The sequence below is a fragment of the Alosa pseudoharengus genome, unplaced genomic scaffold, assembly GCF_046254945.1.
Source record: "Alosa pseudoharengus isolate Yale_2024_CS ecotype anadromous, Long Island Sound unplaced genomic scaffold, YU_APseudo_1.1 YU_APseudo_1.1_scf_7, whole genome shotgun sequence".
In the NCBI taxonomy this organism is placed as follows: Eukaryota; Metazoa; Chordata; class Actinopteri; order Clupeiformes; family Clupeidae; genus Alosa; species Alosa pseudoharengus.
The window spans coordinates 18,279,581-18,297,955 of NW_027468859.1; the positions used below are offsets into that span (position 1 = coordinate 18,279,581).

Consider the following 18,375-nt stretch of genomic DNA (forward strand, 5'->3'; position numbering starts at 1 on the left):
TTTGCCAATTCTCCTGTGAGCTCTTAGATAAAAAAAAAAAAAGAACAAACAAACAAAAAAACTCAACAGAGTGCTCATTTGGGCATTGACAGCCTCTTTATGCTTTAGAAAAAATGTAATAATCTCCATTCGGCCTATAGGCTACTGTTACAACAATTTATAATGGCGCATATGCTGGGAGAGGAGAATCATTTCCTGAGAGACTAATGTGATAAACTTCTTTATACAGTCTACGATGTCTGACAACCCACTTAACCATTGTCCCACTTTACACACACACACACACACACACACACACACACACACACACACACACACACACACACACACACACACACACACACACACACACACACACACACGAAAACACTTCTGAACACACTTCTGCTGCTCTTACATAACTTGCACCACTATGCCACTTGCATACTTAGGTCAAACAGAACAACCTCAGCTATTTATTGGCCTGACTTTTGCACTATTATATTGACTGTCTACTGTATGCACAATTGCACAATTTCAACTCAAATTTTGCTGCTCTTATTTTCTTCATTGTATGTGCCTTCTTATTTTTACTTTTTATATTGTTTACTTGAATGTTATGTTTGTCTGTGGACCTAATTGGTAAAATATGTCTTGTCTCCACCGTGGGATAGTGGGAAACGTAATTTCGATCTCTTTGTATGTCTTGACATGTGAAGAAATTGACAATAAAGCAGACTTTGACTTTGACTTTGACTTTGACACACACACACACATTTACAGTATAATTTAGGCCATAACTTTACTATGAAACTGTTAATGTTGTTTCATTACATTGTGTATTTTTATTTTGAATTAAATAGTGTATTTTGAATTTAAAATTCAGTAAGGATTATAAAGTCATCACTGGAAGAATATGTGGACTGGAGCATCACTGGAAGAATATGTGGACTGGAGCAGCGGCATTCTGGGGAAAAAAGTGCTACAGTTTTGAAGGAAATTCTCCATATTCTCTGAAACATATGGATTTTGTTCTGGTCATTTTCTGCTTGTGAAAATTTTGTTTTACAGTGTGCTCCCAAAGTGGGTGCGATTTAGTCTAGGGGGTGCCTCTATATAATAGTTTAGATTTAATTCTGGATGAGAACTATTAGACTGTACATGATGAATAACAGTTTTTTTGCATGGTGTGGCCCCATGCCATGCAGTACTTGCCCTTTTTGGACCTGCAAGCTATTCAGGTCACATATTTGTGCAGTGTGTGAACCTCACACTCTCCTCATCACAGATGGTCAAATAGAAACATGGTATTGACCACATTTCCTGTCTAAAACGTAACGACTCAGGGTTGAAGTAGGCTGTTAAAGTAGGTTAGCAGAGAGTCCTGCACTGAAACAGCAGTGATACACTGAACCCAACACCACAAAGTGGACGCTCAAGTGGTGTATGAACTGCTCTCATCACAATGTCAGGTAATCCAATTATTTAGACATTTTTTTCTCTGAAACTTCTGTAATGCTACCTGTGTTGTGCATTGAATTCAAATAGTGCAGAAAAAGTACAAAAATATGTTTGATAGGCCTAATAAAATATTTTACATTTCAGATTGTGCACAAGCCTATATATGTCTGGCATTGATCGGGCTGGCTTTGATGATTTCTGTGTTTCTCCACATTGTGTTCTGTTTCTGGAGAAGAATAGATCAAAGAAAAGGTGTGTAGATATTTAACCAGAACATTTCAGAGCTGTTAAGAAATGTAAATAATGACAAACATGTATATAGCCAGCTATCCACATTTTAAAAGCTGTTTAGCGTTTAAAATTTAAGTCTCATCAAATGATGCCCTGGAAATTGTTTCATATTTTTGCAATATGTCTCAATGTGTAAGACAAAACCAAAATGTTTTGAAGATGAAAAGCAAAATCTTTATTATCAGATGCTGAGAAGCACCTGGACATCTCTTCTGAACATCAATTTGAGAGGTACTTTATGAAGAGAGAACATTCATTCTGTGTGCATACTCTTTGTTTTACATTATTAATACAAATAATTAATACACATACTTGTGACAGTAATCGCCTTGAATGTTGTGACTGAATAAGATGTAATGACCATTTTCAGGTGTGAGGAAAAACTACAAACACAGGAAAATCAAATCTATGGAAATATATGCACAAACAGAAGGGGTAAGTCCTCTGTCTGTCTGTCTCTGTCTTTCTCGCATGCACACACACACACACACACACACACACACACACACACACACACACACACAAGGGCGTAGGTTTGGTCTGAGCTTTGGTGGGGACACTACCCACTAACACCCCCCCCCCAAAAAAACAAACAAAAAAAAAAAACACCCAACTCTTTCACCAGCCACTATAGATATATAAAATTATTAAATGTGCTACTGTCCAACTACTATCCATGATTAAAATATGCTACTGTCCAACTTGATCTAACTACACTGTGTAGCCTACCTAATCTGATTTTAATATGTAGGCTACAGATAGGGTGATATCAGCTAAATTGGGCCACTTTTTGGTAAATCAGTTGGGAAAATAATATAATACTATATATGCCTTTTCCAAGTGTTTTTATGATTACTAATGACTGTTTTTGATCATTTTGTGTTGAAATGATGTCATAAAATATAATTATTTAGGCCCTACAGTTCTTGAAACATCAACTGTGCCAACTTTTTTTGCATAAGCAGTTTCAGGTAAAATGGGCCAGCATCTAAGGTAAAATGGGCCAGCTGTTTTAGGTAAGCATTCGGCCAGTCAAAATGCAAAGGGAATGGTAATTTATCATCAATTTTTATTTCAAAACACAATATTCATATGTGCCATTAAAAAAAAACACATTTTGGGTGCAAACTCACATATTCAAATGTGCAATTAAAAAAGACCATTTTGGAACAGCACAGATCAGTGAATAGATCAGTGACAGATCAGTGTGTGTGTGTGTGTGTGTGTGTGTGTGTGTGTGTGTGTGAACAACACATTTTGAATGAAATGCGCAAATTACAAAAATTCATACAAAACTGGTAACTGATATATTAAAAATTAAAACATTGATATAATTATTCTCCTCTCTGTTTGTCTCCTCTCTCATCTTTCCTCCTCTCATTTCCTCTCTCTTTCCTTCTCCCTCTCTCCTCTCACTTCATTCGCATTTGCCATACTCACTGTAAATAAAATATCAACCACCATTATTACTGGGGGGGCGGGGGTCATGGTGCAACCTAGTGTGTGTGTGTGTGTGTGTGTGTACGTGTGTTTGTGTCCGTGCATGTGTGCGCGTTGGTTGGTGTGCGAGTGTGTGGGTGAATGCTTATGTGCATGGGTGTGTACACACACACACACACACACACACACCCTCACACACATGTGTATGTGTGTTTGTGAGTGACACAGAGGATGGCCCATTTTAGCTGAAACCATGTGGCCCATTTTACCTCAGTGGGTTAAGGTAAATTGGGCCGCTAAGAAAAACATCACTTTTACAAAAAATAAGTTCATAAACCAAACTAACAGCATTATTTCTGGTGGATGCCATCAAGACAGATATTATGCACATTTTTTTTTATGTGCATGTTTGTTTTTTATAGATTTATCATCCTTATAATAGTTTAGTTAGATTTGATATGCCAGGCTACTTACCATGCAGATTTCTGGTACAGTCTTGATTTGAACTATTGCCCCGCCCACCATAGCAACCATAAACCAATCAAATCACCTGTTACTTGTCAAGAACAGTTATGACAACAGTCTGAAATCCTTTGCAGTCATTGGCTCTAAATTCCAGAGGGGCTGGGACCCCCAAACCTTAAATGGCCCATTTTAGCTGATGGCCCATTTTACCTGATATCACCCTATGTAGGCTAGGCCTATATTTAACATTTATTTTCTATTTGGTCTGTTATGAAATCATGCCCATTTAAGCACAGCTCAGTTTTAAGACACTTAAATACATGCATGCTTAGCATTTTGTGAAAAGAAATCATCATTAAGGCTACATTGACAAATTCTTAACCTTGAGCTGCCTGTATATTCTTCTAATATTTACAGATATCTAGGCGATGTAAGCACAGCTCAGTTTTAAGAAACGCAGCCGAAAGACCATGTTGAATTTTGCTAGGCCTATAATTTATTTCAAAACCGGATTACTCTGGAACAGCTAACGATAGGTCTGCTGTTTATATGACATGGTTGATATATGGTTTGTCATGTGTTGCGTGAGTAGGCCTACGATATTCCACCGAGACGAATGGATGTGGAGATGTGCGCAGAGAATAATTATTAAATCTCTTGAAGTTATTTTTCTCGCGAACTGTTTATCACAGCAAACAGTGGTAGCACCGTTTAAAAACTGAGAAAAGGCTCTTTCATGTGACACATGTCTGATGAGTAGCGTACTTCTCGAGGAGTTCAACAAAGAAGAATGGGTGAATTTGGACGCACTTCATGCTTGTAGTGAAGTAAAGCTGAAGCGCTGCATGCTGCGCAGGAGACTGCGGCACTAGTTATAGGTAACTTCAAATCAGCGCGATTTACCCTTATAGGCTACTGCACATTACAAGATCTGTACGAGATGATCCGCAGCACTGAAGTGAGAAATGATTTAACTCTTTGTGTAGCGCATGTGAGCGCTTTTCCCCCCATTTCAACCTGAATATTGGTGGGGACATTTCAGTCGTAATTTGACATTGGTGTGGACACGTCCTTCGGTCCCCACGCAAATCTACGCCCCTGCACACACACGAAAACACTTCTGAACTTTGTCTTTCACATTTGTCTTGCTGTATGTGCTCCAGAGTTGGACGCTTTGACAGATATTTGCTATGTGCAGAGGACACCCACAGACCACTGATGAGATGAAAAGGTATGTATTATATTTATGAATCTAATGACTCAGTTGATATTCTGTAAACATTGAAAACATTGTCTGAACAAGTTAAAATTGTACACACCATATCACTGACAGAGATGTTGAATAAGAAATAACACTTATGATTATTGATACATAGGTACTAATTTATTAACCAATATATCTGATCATAATACAATAAAAAAAACCTTCTACTACTACTACTACGGTATATGCACACATAGGCACACTGGCAGTGCACACAAGTTTGTCACACACACACTCACACAGATGTGTAGAAATACTTGCGCAATGCAGATACAGACATTTATCCGGGTGTCATCAAATTATACCTCGTCTGTCGAAGCACTGTACACAAGTTTGTAAAGACACACACGCTAAAATATTGTGAAATAAGGAGGTTATTGCAAAGGCAAAGAAACTGCAGACACCTGTAGTGGGTGGCAATCTGTTTTGTAGCGGGAGGCAATCTGTTTGTTTTCCTTGCAGCAAGCCATCCTCAGATGCTGGACTTGAACTCAGACAACAGCCCGCAGCCCGCCACTGACAATCACAAATCCAGGAATGCCTGCAACTATTATGAAGGCCCAACTGATGCTTCTGTCCAGAACCACAGTTTGAGCTTTAGATAATCCTTTTTGTTCGTTTTTAGGCTATCTTTTTCTTTTTTAGGCCAGTCAATGTAGCCCCAAAAAACAAAACATTTGCAACAGAAATGTCTCATAGTTTTATTGGTCCTAATACCCTCCTGAATCATATGCTAAAAGTCTACCGCCGTAGATGGAGTGGAACATATTTTTTTTCGAGATTAAAGGCCAAAGTTGTGCCCAACAAGTAAATTGAGTAGGTAGAATAGGGGAAAATGTTCAATTAATAGCTATCACTATGAAACTTCTCCAGTTGATTAGTGACATTATACCAAAGAAAACATGTATTACAAGTTTTTGAGATTTTATGTTTATATATGCAAATTAGGCATTTATTCATAAAATACCATAACATAACGTCTCTGCACACTGTGCAAGCTATAGGGAGCAGTCGAGGCCTTGACGATGGCAATTGTAGCGCATTGTGGTGCAACCAGACTTGAACTTGCAGCGCAAAAGCTCGAACAAAGATGAGGTGAAATTCAGCCAATCAGCATTTGGCAAATAGTTACTTACCATATTTAGAAGGATAGGGAAAAACTATAAAAAGTAAAGTGTGAGACACATCAGGGCTCCGTTCCGTTTTTCACCTGGGTTTTTAGTCTGACAACTTTTTGCTGCCATTAGAGCAGAGCTTGAGTAGGACTTTATTTCTTACCTGTAATTCTTTTTAGAATATATTTTATATTTTGGTTCTTTTGGTTCTGTAATAGTTTTTATTCTTGTGTAATAAACAATTTCTAGAGAAGGAGTTGAAAGACTTTGCCTGGTCACTCTTGAAAGGGAGTCACATTCCTCAAGCAGATGGACAGAATGCAGAGACAAGGTCTGTCTCTATTTACTGAGATGACTGCTGAAGGCACCATCCAGACACACTTACATTGACATGAATGACCAAGCTGACAGTGGACTCCCTGCAGGTGCATGTCCTATGAATCTACAGTAATATAATATCAAATAACCATTACGTCTCTGCAGAGTTACAGTTTTTCTCGATTGCTTTGACCTGCTTGGTCCTCATGAACACTTTCTTTGCACAGCAGAAGTCATCTCTTGCAAATGTGTTCACACGTTTTCAATGGGTTCACACAGTTCTCACACCCTTTTGCAAAACAGTTACAGTTTTTTTCGATCGTTTTGATGCTTGTATCAACTCTGACATCACATTTTTAAAACAGTTAACACCTGTGTCTGAAAGCACTCTGGCCAAAATGACACATTTTGCTTGCAAAAGGCTGTTACTCTCTCAAAACACACTCACAACCAGAAAAATGAGAAAGAAATGGAACAGACATAGCAAAAATGCTCCTTTTAAAAACTATATTTTGTATTTTGTTGTCCAATGTGTAATGTTTGATTGAAATCACACACTGATTTGACAACAGGATGTGTTGTTTGAAGGCAAGATTTGCTTTTGCTGCATGTTTCAAGTGTTTTGAGAGAGTAACATCCTTTTGCAAGCAAAATGTGTCATTTTGGCCAGAGTGCTTTTGTTCAGACGGGTTTTAACTGTTTTGAGAATGTGTCAGAATTGACACAAGCATCAAAACGATCGAGAAAAACTAACACTCATAAAACGAATGTGTTGTCCATATCTGGACACACAGATGTGTTAGAAAACAAAGCAAATTGTGTTGTTTTCAACGCAAGTTGTGTTATTTTTAACACATACAGTATTGTGTAACAAATAAAAAAAAGGAAACAACACAAACTGCGTGTTCTCTCTATCTGGACACGGGGAGGTGTTTAAAAACAACGCAAGTTGTGTTGTTTGCAACACATTCATTTTAAGAGTTAACTAAAGATCCAGTTTTGAAGGTTTGATTTTCTTCTTTTTTTCCATCTTCTTTGAATCAGAAAACTAAAACAGGAAACAATGACCCATCCTTTGACGACTTAGTCAAAAAATGTGTTGATGTGAATGTTCTTGTAGGTAGGTAACACTACATATCGGTGTACATGCAGGATGTATTAATATGATATGCACATTGGTCAATTTGCAATATTATGGCATCTCTCATTTCAAACTCTTCCTTGGCAGAGTCCACAGTTAGTGTTCCATTCCATCAGAGTCCTTCAACCTCAAGCAGATCAAGGAAGAGTGTCAGCTCAAGAACTGGCTCCCTTCCAAAAGATCAATCCAGTAATTGCTCAAAATCACACTACAAATCACTCTTATAGGCCTAATAAAATATTGAGCATTTTTGTCATTGTTATTCTCTTCATTTAAGTTAATGTGTAGTCCACAACACTGTGAGAGATAGAGCTGCTCTGTTCCTGAGGGGCTTGAACATGATATATTTGTTATTAGTAAAATAAGAAATACTGGAAGAAGTAGACTTATAGTCTATACAGCAGAGCAGGGTTGTGCTAAATTTGAATTGCAATTATGTTTCCTGTTTGCTACATCAATTGAAATGCAAGTGAAATGCAATAATTTAATTTGAATTTCAATTGAATTCTGGAATTTTGCACAACCCAGTATTTTCAAAACCTACTTCAAATATTGTGTATTTAGGTCTACATCCACTAGGGGGAGGTCTCTCTACAGAGTAGTTCCCTAGAAACAATTTCCTGATAGTTCATGAATGAGACGAACTCAGCCCTCAAAAATACCCTCCTTAACCTCCACCCTCAAAAAAAAAAAGAAACATTTATGCAAATGTAATCTCTGAACTGCTTTGATTATGCAAGAGGCAGGCTAATCTTGCAGCCACTTATCCAGGCATTCAATTTCATTTGATTTGATTTATCCTGTTTCCAATTCCTACACCTCCCATTTATTTTGAGAGAGAGAGACTGTGTGGAAATAACTCATCTTGGGCATATTTCCACAAATCCTCTTAAGCAAAAACATGCAAATTACTCCCATGCACCTGGTGAGTTTGAAGTGGTGGAGGGGAGGGGAGGATAAGCAGTATCACAGCTGTGATGTTCTGAATTTGTTTTGAATTAGTGTATTTTTACAGTGCAGAAAAATGCACAAAAGGTGTGATCCAAATCACAGTACACCCCTTATGTATGGAAATATTAAATATTATCCATAACTAATTTATCATGAACTTCCTGTAGCTACACCCCCTCCCCCCCGCCCCCCTCCCACACACACACACACTCACTCACACACACTGTCTCCTCTTGCATGCTGAGATGGATGACCATGGGTCCATTTAAGCCATATTGCTTATTTAGCAAAAATTACACGGAGGGGGTAAGGTGTGTGTGTGATAGGGGTGATATTGAGCTTCCAGGGCTAAGATGATACATAAATTCTAAGCAATGCTTTCATGCATGAATGGGTCCTGAAGATCCCGGTAATGACCCAAGAAAGACGGCAGCTTGTTAATCTCTTCTTCTCCTAGTAGCTCTAGTAGCCCTGTTTCCAGCCGGATCCAGTAAGTGATACACATACTTGCACAAATCTATCAGCAGTCTTGATCTGCTAAAATGCTTTCATTACGGAGAGCTGGGCTTTATGACTGGCCAATGATCTTATCACAGATTCATGACTTGTGCCTGTCTCTTTCCTTGATTCGGCCTAAAGGAAATCCATTGCCCCAGTGGTAGAACCTAATAGCTCACAAGAGGGCAATGGGCAGAGTGCTCAAGGCTTTAATGTTGATGGATGATGTATTGGATGTTGCATTTGGAGAAATGGTCAGTGAACCTGGGCTCTGTGTTTGTAGAGAGAATGTGGGCCAAGTGGACTTCTTTTTGCGAGGTCCTGTGTCAGAGCACTGACCCCGTACACAGAGATTTTCCGCATCTTTTGGAAAGGTTTGTTTTGGTGCAAGAAACAGCTTGAGTCATTGTTGAGTAAACATTTAAAAAAGAAAAAAAAAAAACAAAGAATTTCACTGTGACTACTCTCAGAAGAAAAACCTACCCTCGGATCAGCAAGAGGAAACAAGTACACAATATAGTGTGAAGACAAAAAAAAACAAGAAAAAAAAAATCATCTCTTATTAGCACAAACTCCCATCAGCTGCCACTGTTTTGTCTCCATCAGCGAATCAAAGAAAACAAGTGCTCTGCCACAGACGCTCAGGCTGAACTGTAAGCAAACCTGCCAGACAATACCTCTCTCTCCCCTTTGTGTTATCTCTACTCACGAGGTATTAACTTTTTCACGGCTTTGGCACACAAAGACCCAGGGCACTTTTGTGTTGTGGGTGAGGAGCAGCATATGAATTGGCCCCAGGAGCCAGGGAGAGAGAGAGAGAGAGAGAGAGAGAGAGAGAGAGAGAGAGAGAGAGAGGGAGAGAGAGAGAGAGCGCCAGAGAGAGGTAACCGTACAATACCAAGCGGATGCTGAGACACAGCCAGCCAGCTGGAGGTGAATCATACAGTACGTGTTGGAGGCAAGTCTCACAGAACATGACAGCAGTGTGGAGGCCAAGAACTGGAACAGATAAATCTACACACACAAGACCGGAGAGGGAAGGCAAGCCACTGGCACAGCAGAAAAAGGAGGCGTTGCATCAAAGCAATTTAGAGGAAAGGGGGAGAGTTGCCACACATCATACCAGTGTCAGGGGATATGCAAAGCAATCTTTTCAGACTATACAAACAATCCAAAATGAAAGACTCAGACATACCGTCAATTCTAAAATGTAAAAAAATACTATTCAATGCTGTTTAATATAACTAAATCCTCCAAAATCTGATGGTTACCATGCCCGTGAAACTTAATTGAGTTGACTTAATTGACAATTCACCTCAACCCTCTTTAACCTGCTCCTGATAATGTGCATATTCTAAATGGTGATTAAGATATACGGTTCAGTCAATAGTTCCTGCTAATCTGTGGAGTGGGCGATGGGAAATGATTGCCATCAGTTAATTTGTGGTGGCAAGGCTGCAAAACAATCAGCAGACAGCAGAGGAGACCACTCCTGGACTGTCCAGTGATATGAGCCAAGTCTGGCAGTGGTATGTGTGTGTGTGTGTGTGTGTGTGTGGTGTTGGTGGGGGGCCATATGGAGAGCATCATTTCAGTCTTCTTTCCTCTATTTCTCTCAATTTTCCCTCGACATCACGGGACTCGTTTCTCCTTGCGTTGAGTCTTGCAATATCTGTTCCTCCAAATGCACACTGGCCATTTCAAAGGCACTTTGGAATAGATTTTCCCCAGCAGCTGAAGTTGCTGACTAGGGCCCCAGAAGGGTGAATGGACAAATCAGTCTTCTCTCTCCCTGCAGGTACATGACATGAGAAGGATACACTCTTCAGTATGTCTGTGCGCTCGTCATTGTGTTTGTGTGTTGATAAAAAGGAATTTGAAGACAAGCTGATAGTGTGTTTTTTCTCTCTTTCACAATTGGAAATACATTTTTAATTGCAAAAAAAAAAACATCCCTTTACATAAAGCATATGCAGTCACTGTACTTTTGCCATAACAAGATTTTGACATACTTCAAACAGTAGACATCTTATAGAGACCTAAAGGATCCATGAAGATAAGGGAAAGAGATTCTCGTGTACTTTGTATGTATATTGAGGCTATATATTGAATTGAGGTAATATGGGTGCCCAGCCAAACAAATGCTTTCAGCTTACAGATTTACCCAATATCTTTTTTCGCTCCTGGGCAGATGGCTCATGTCAACCTATGTTATTCTTCGGTTATGTGAACCTTATCAGCAACCATCCACTGGTAATTCAGAAGCATTTTTCAGTGGTAAGACAACATGGCAAAAAGCAATTACCAGGTCACTTACGGTTATGGATGTTCCATTCTAAATAAAAAACAGCATTATAGGGAGCAGGCATTTCTCATGTGAAACTCATTTGAATTTACTTTGCATCAGACATGCACATGTAAAATGCTGTTGCTCCTTGATCTTACTGAGTGTCTCATTTTGAGATTGCACAATCAGGCATTCACGTCACGTGCAAGAAAAAACAAGTAAACAACTCATAGTAAAACATGATAATCGTTTTTCTTTTTAGTTCTCAGTTAATAACATGTAACACAACCAATCAACATTCTTATATTTACAGTAAATACAAGATGTCTTAAAAAGGAGGCGTTTTAAAATAATGGGGGAGCAAGGGCTGCCCCTTACTCTCATTCTGACGTATGGTTGGTTTACCATTCCCTGCACAGACAACATTGCCACTACTGAAAACTCAGTATAAAACATTTCAATGCATTTACTCTATGCATTTAGAAATACTTGGTATAATCCCTCCTATTTGTACAAACTCATCAGATAGATTTCTTAAAAATACTTTTTAAGAGAAGAAAAAAAAGGCAGAAAAAACATCTTCCAGTGTTCATATTCAAGCTCATTCAGTGACACAAACGGACACAACATGCACGCTTTCACCACGAATAAAAATAAACACATTCAGTGTCAAGGGCTCTGCACCTCCATGTTATCAATCAGGGTGTCCTTCTTGAAGAACTTGAGTGTGCGAGCAGACCTCCACACCCCCAGGAAACTGTCACTCAGGGCCTGGGGCTGTGCGACCGGCTCGCCGCCGTCCTGGAAGTAGGCCTCCTTCTGCATCTCGACTGACTCCATGGCAGTGTGCTCCAGCGCTGGGAACGGGGTCTGGTCACTCCCATCTGGCAACCCTGTGACCAGGGTCCCATTGGCAAGTCCCTTTGCCCCCTCCACCTCGGCGTCCCCGTCGCCGTCCCCCTTCGGCTTGGCCGGCTCGATGTACGGCTGTCCAGGCAGCCCCTCCTCCTCGCTGGCCTCGTCCATGTCCTGGTACTTGAGCTTCTTCTTGGTTTCGAAGTACTTGACGATGCAGTATGTGATGGACCCCACGGTGTTGACCACCACGCCTGCGATGAAGAGGTGGGTGGGCTCCACGTCGGTGAAGGCCACCATGCCCACGGTGATGGTGGCGATGCTCTTCACCACACCCACAAAGCTGGTGGTCACCGCCGAGTTGATGTAGGTGCAGTGGAGCGTGGTGAAGTTCATGGCGCAGCCGATGAGGATGCAGGTGACAAAGATGCCCGTGATGTAGGGGTTCTTCCAGCCCTCGTACGTCCACATGTCGATGGCGTCCATGCTGACGCAGGCGCACACCAGCAGCACTGGCGAGGCCACGATGGCAATGGTGTACTGAGCCGTGAGCGGCCCGTGTTCGGTGTCGCTGCTGGCCTTCTGAATGAGGACCAGGTAGGAGGCGTGGATGATCACGGCCAGCACGCCCGTCACATAGCCAAACGGGTCTCCTGTGAGGTCACCCGCACCTGAGGTCGTTGAAGAATGGGGGGGGGGGGGGGGATTAGTGAGGTAAGTGGGGTTGAGGGGATAACACAAGCACGAACACAAGCAAGGTGTTAAGTAGGACTGGATGAATGCCAGTTGGAGTTAAAAGGGTGTTTGCCACATTCATTGATGTGTGACTATTCTGCAATAAATGTAACCAAATACCAAAACCAAAAGGTCCAGACATAAGGCTGACTGCGGAATACTTAAAGGGAATTGATTCATTGATTCAGGATTTAATGGCAATAAACTCCACAAAACACTTGATCTCTAACGCTTTATGCTTAATTGTTTAATAAAGAGCACTGGGTTTTACCTGCCAAGGCTGCTCCTGTCGTGGTAATCAACACCGCGCATATAACCCCGACCGAGGGAATTCCGTTCTTTAAAATGCAAACTCCAATCCCCAGCGTTGCCAAGGGGAGACATCGTTTGAAAACCACATACATCGGTAAACTAAGTCCTTTGAGAGACCATAGCGTGAGGGTTGACTGTAAAGTGGACAAAATACACACGCCAGAGAAAACTTTCACTAACTGTAGACTGAACGGAGGTATATCTACTTTTCCCAATCTTCTCAGTATCTCCAGAGTGAGCGCCGCAGTGCTACTCGTCATAAACTGGATTAGGGTGAGGTAATTGAAGTGGTACGTGGTGATGAGAAATTTTAACAAAATGTTTAAAGATCCCGAGAAAAAACCGTGCGCTACAGCCACCGTAATGCCCAGCAAACGACCTTTGCAAATATCCATAGTGTCCGAGGGTCTCCGTTTTACGCAAGTTCTGGAGAGCCACGAATAACGGCAAATATATCCGCACGTTTCACCTGAATGCTGTGCAGCTCTCTGTCGCTGTGCGTACAGCTGTAAATGGCAAAGTTATTAGTGTCCAGTAGAAATCAATTGGCACAGTAGGACCTTTTAATTTAAGGAGGCAACGCCGAGCTCGCACGCATTACAGTTCCAAAAAGACTTTGGCATAAGAGACGCATCTATATGTATGTGCACCTCTCATGTAGGCTACTGTGCAAAACGTAGCCTAAATAAGAGTCCGTCCCGTCCTATTCAGAGGTCCCACGTGCTGTGTTCACCATCGGGACATGGAAACGACAATACGGTGTTCAACACACGCCCCCACATCGGTGTCCAACCCTGCGTAATTCACGGTGAAACAGTTCCTCTGGAGTTGCTGATATGAATGCGACACTCGCTGCAGAGTAGTCTCCCCCGCCGTCAGCTAATTGAATTGGAAAGCTGCGCAGGGAACCCACTTACTTTGATGGACTTCTAAAGTTTTTTACGGTTTCTTTTTTCCTAGGGAACCCATTCAACCGATTGCGACTGTAAGGCGGGATGACGTGCAGAATCTGTGCTGTTCTTTTGAATGGAAGAAAAGCGGGGTTTCGCCTTTTAAAAGTCACTAAAAGCACGTGAAAAAGCGCGCATGCACCAACACATTAACTGCGGTAACAACAGATTTGATATCATGACACATGAATAAAAATGTTGATATATTTATTCCCTGCCGAAAACAATCTCTGTTAATTCTGACATACGTTTCAGTTTCCAATGCATTACACATTTGCAAGATAATTAAACATTTCAATGAATAATTAATAAGAACAATATTTTTTTTACTCATGGTTAAACTCCCACCGCACATTCATTTATATAGAACTCTGACAAGTAGCCTACACATTATAATGTATGACAACACAATGGGCTGGGCTTAGTTAATCGTAGTTAAGGATAATATAAAGATTGACAAAGTACGTAATTTAGGTATTTATCGATATGGATTTTTTCATAGTAAACATGATCGTAGTTTATCACATTTTATGGACATACAGTTACAGGCACAATATTGGCCAGACAGTAAATGACTACAAACTAGTCATTAACATATTTGTACATTATCAGGGAGATGAACAAATACAAATACAAATGCATATGGACACAGGCTAGTGAGGGATTTCAAGGGAAAGGCTAGGTGTTGAACCCCTGTGACACTGATTTCTGTAACACATCTTGGAAAACGCATAGGTTCACATCAGTAATGGCACTTAGATGCAGCTGCTTCAGGTGAGTGTGAATCGCGGTGCTCCCCACTAGACGAGGAATCCCTCCTCCTATAGCCTACGTGCGAGCCGGACAGTGTGTGTTCACACGGCTGCCCCCGAGTCCTCCCATTTAATAGCGTCATTAGGAATACCGCAGCGCCGCCTTGGCACACTCCGTGCCCGCGGATTGAGACGAACCTGCGCGCCCCCCATTCCTCATCCCCTCCCTCCTTTGCAATCCTTTTTTCCATGGCTCACCCTCTTTTCTCTCCACCTTGCGGCAGGGTAATTATCTTTCTCTACGGCGCGCTTGGCTGGGCGTCGGCCAGCCGTGGAGGGGAGTAGATTTTTACAGTCTCGTCCCAGGAGCAGTCCACCACCTGTGAACAAAGCAGAGCGCAGGGTAACCCACTCCACACTGGATTCACAGCATTTAGAGACAGACTTACACAAAACATTGCTCTGTAACTTTTGTGTGAAATTGTAAAATATGCACAATGTGTACATTCTTTAACTGCACCAGCCAAGAAGAGCAAGCAAAATATTCCCAATAAAATGCATTACATTACATTACAATACATTTGCACTTTTGACAGCCACTTGCTGGCATTGGGAGTAGGGTAATATTGGCAAATATTTTGAGCACACAGAGACTAATCCTGAATAATAGGCTGCATAATGACTTTGGCTTTGTAGTGTGGGTCTACTGCCTCTTTGACAGACACAGCTTTGAAGTACTGTTTCATGTGTACAGCAAGACAGAAATGAAAGACACAAATAAAAAACATAGGAGTGCACAGAATTTGTTGCTTATGCTGGAAATGTCCTATGTAATTACGTTTAGTCTCATTGAGCTCAAGGTACACACTCCTGAGTCCCCGCAACTGACGCAAGAGAGTGGATGTCCAATTTGTTGCCTATTGCTTTTGAAGTGCCTTCTGAGACTTTGAAGTAAAGAGGTAGAAGGGGAGGCAATGTACTAGGCTATGGTTGAAAAGACCTCCACATTAACTCTGTGACCACAACAACGGGAAGCCATTCAGAGGAATGAGAGTTAATTTTGTGTCCATCACCACTACATCTGCAGCCCTCTGTCTCGGGTCAAAGGGGGCTATCTGTAGTCAATGAAATGAAGTATCCAGGCATATAATTACACTCCTCATACAAATAAAACATCGACATCACAACTAGCTGATGTGATCTGATTCATTTATGTGTGACATCCCAAAATGTGAACACTCTGACAAAGGCTGTATGGTGAGAATTAACGAAAGATGACTTTCTCTCTCTCTCTCTCTCCCTCTCTCCCTTTCTCTGATGGGCAGACAGGATGGGTGGGGGGACTCATTATTCTTAAGTACTACGGAGAGAGCCGAGTGCTTGCTGCTGCCAAACGGCCGATGCATGAGTCATCCATTGAGGGAAAGAAATGGCCACCATTAATTACTGTGCAGCACAAGGAGTGAATACCATGACCCAGCTATCTTGCAGGGAAGACCGGTACTATGGAAGAAAAGGAGAGAGAGAGAGAGGATAGGAGAGAGAGAAAAACAGAATGGAGACAGACGGATAGAGAGTGAATGACAATGAAAGAGAGAGATGGGGTCTTTAGAGGAATCTGCTGTGAGGTGGCCCACGGTTAATTGAAAGTTGGGGCTGGAGCAGATGGTTCGTCCCCTGGTGTCTTTTGGTGTCTCATTCATTCTGCACCAAAAGACACACGCACGGAAAACCCCCAGAGCGGTCCGCCTACTGTCTCCAGTACACCTCCAACACAATTCACCATCACAAATGACCTGAGCTGTCACACCGCCCTGCCGTGATGCATCACCGCCCAGGGGTGGGGAAGGGTGAGTCCCCCAGCTTCTGTAAAGGCTCGTCGGGGGAACCTAATGGCTCCGCAGCGCTGGCAGTGGGTGGGATGGGGAGTCGTGAGAGAGGGTGTGTGTGTGTGTGTGTGTGTGTGTGTGTGTGTTGGGCGGGTCTGAAAGGTGTAAAGGCAGCACAGCTGCTGGGGTTTGTCTGTGTGCAACCTGAGGACAGGTGATCAATCACTGCACAGCACACACAGAGTGGGGTTAAAGGACTGGGCCACCACTGCAGCATGGCAAAGAGGGAGACGAGGGGTGTGTGTGTGTAAGAGAGAGAGAGACAGAGAGAGAGAGAGAGTGTGTGAGGTGCTTTGAGGATTGCGGATTTATAACGGAAAGGATCATTATCAGGGAGCAGCAGCAGCAGCAGGTGTTATAAATAAATATACAGTAAGAGTTCGTTATAGGCAGAACTCATGCATGAGAGAAAAGTATGTCATTTTTTTGAGTTAAGATAGGATGTTACTGCTAAACATGTATGTCTGAGATAACTCTTTGTGTGTGTGTGTGTGTGTGTGTGTGTGTGTGTGTGTGTGTGTGTGTGTGTGTGTGTGTGTGTGTGTGTGTGTGTGTTGTACCACATGTTGGCACAAAGGGTGTGAGAGGTTTCATGTTACTGCGCCAGGGTGACAAAGGGCTGTATGCTGGCATTAACATAAAATGCAGTAACCTGCTTAGCTTTGCTTAAAGGTGTGTGTGTGTGTGTGTGTATGTGTGTGTGTGTGTGTGTGTGTGTGTGTGTGTGTGTGTGTGTGTGTGTGTGTGTGTTAGTGTGGACGTGAACATTGGCAGCACTGTGGGAAACTGCAGAGGCTGTTGGGAGCCCTTCACACTCTCTACCCGCTCCTGGAGTCATCTATGCCAAGATAGCAGCCCCCCCCCCCCCCAACCCCCAACACTCCCCCAGCCGAGGCTAGCCCCTACAGCAAACCCACAATAACAGAGAATGAAAAACGCTTTAAAAACAACAGCAGCAGCGATACACGCTCGTTTGCACAATTTTCTCCAGTATCCCCATATCCTCCGAATTGGCTGGGGCAACCAGAGGCATGCGTGCTCCTCTGATGCTGTGGTTTTCACCGCTCCTCTTGGGAATTGGAACTGGAGGATGTGTGCACTCTCTCCTCTCTCTCTCTCGCGCACGCACGCACGACAAACGCCAACACAGGCGTCTTCCTCAACCCCCCAATAAATTTGCACTGAAAATGTTTAAACAATTTCGACAGAAAACAAAACAAACATCTTATCAAGACAAAGACCACTCGCAATGTGAGACCAAATCAAGTGGAGAAACTGAGATCACAAACAAGTAAGAGCACATAAAAAAGACATGAAAGAAAAAAAAATAGAAATATGTGGGCTCATAGCATGAAAATGGATAAAAAAAAAACAAACAAGCAAACTGAATTTAAATGGACTTCTAGCAACAGATGGAGGGGTGGCACATCCGTAGCTAAAGGCCCATTTGAATATGGGTGCACAGCTTTACATGTTAAATCCAGAAAGGAATGTAGAAAACATTCCCAACTTTTTGCTCTATAAATCAGGAAAATGTATAGACAGATTTGACAGCACGTTTTCTTTTTCTGAATTCTTATGCAAATTTGTACCATTCTCCATTAACCACCAATCAAAAATATTTCCATTTGGCCTCTAATCTTGCATAATGCAAAAAAAACTAATAATCAGG

The 18,375-nt window shown here is 41.8% G+C and overlaps 2 protein-coding genes and 1 long non-coding RNA gene across 3 annotated transcripts in view; 1 reads left to right on the forward strand and 2 right to left on the reverse strand.

Annotated features, from left to right (window-relative positions):
* The first annotated feature begins 1,914 nt into the window (after positions 1–1,914).
* Positions 1,915–6,091, forward strand: LOC143110115 (uncharacterized). Its single transcript, XR_012984065.1, has 4 exons — positions 1,915–1,962; positions 2,102–2,166; positions 4,800–4,867; positions 5,363–6,091. It is a non-coding gene; the product is annotated as an uncharacterized LOC143110115 (long non-coding RNA).
* A 4,794-nt stretch (positions 6,092–10,885) lies between these two features.
* Positions 10,886–13,845, reverse strand: slc35d3 (solute carrier family 35 member D3). Its single transcript, XM_076272371.1, has 2 exons — positions 13,072–13,845; positions 10,886–12,736 (listed from the first exon to the last, which is right to left on the reverse strand). Exons 1-2 carry the CDS (start codon positions 13,505–13,507, stop codon positions 11,880–11,882), a joined length of 1,293 nt encoding a protein of 430 aa, XP_076128486.1. The 5' UTR covers positions 13,508–13,845; the 3' UTR covers positions 10,886–11,879.
* A 407-nt stretch (positions 13,846–14,252) lies between these two features.
* pex7 (peroxisomal biogenesis factor 7) overlaps positions 14,253–18,375 on the reverse strand; it is a 34,946-nt gene continuing 30,823 nt past the window's right edge. The window contains exon 9 of the mRNA XM_076272485.1: positions 14,253–15,194. Within this exon, the coding sequence (XP_076128600.1) occupies positions 15,114–15,194 (81 nt within the window). The 3' untranslated portion in view covers positions 14,253–15,113. The remainder of the gene's footprint in view (positions 15,195–18,375) is intronic.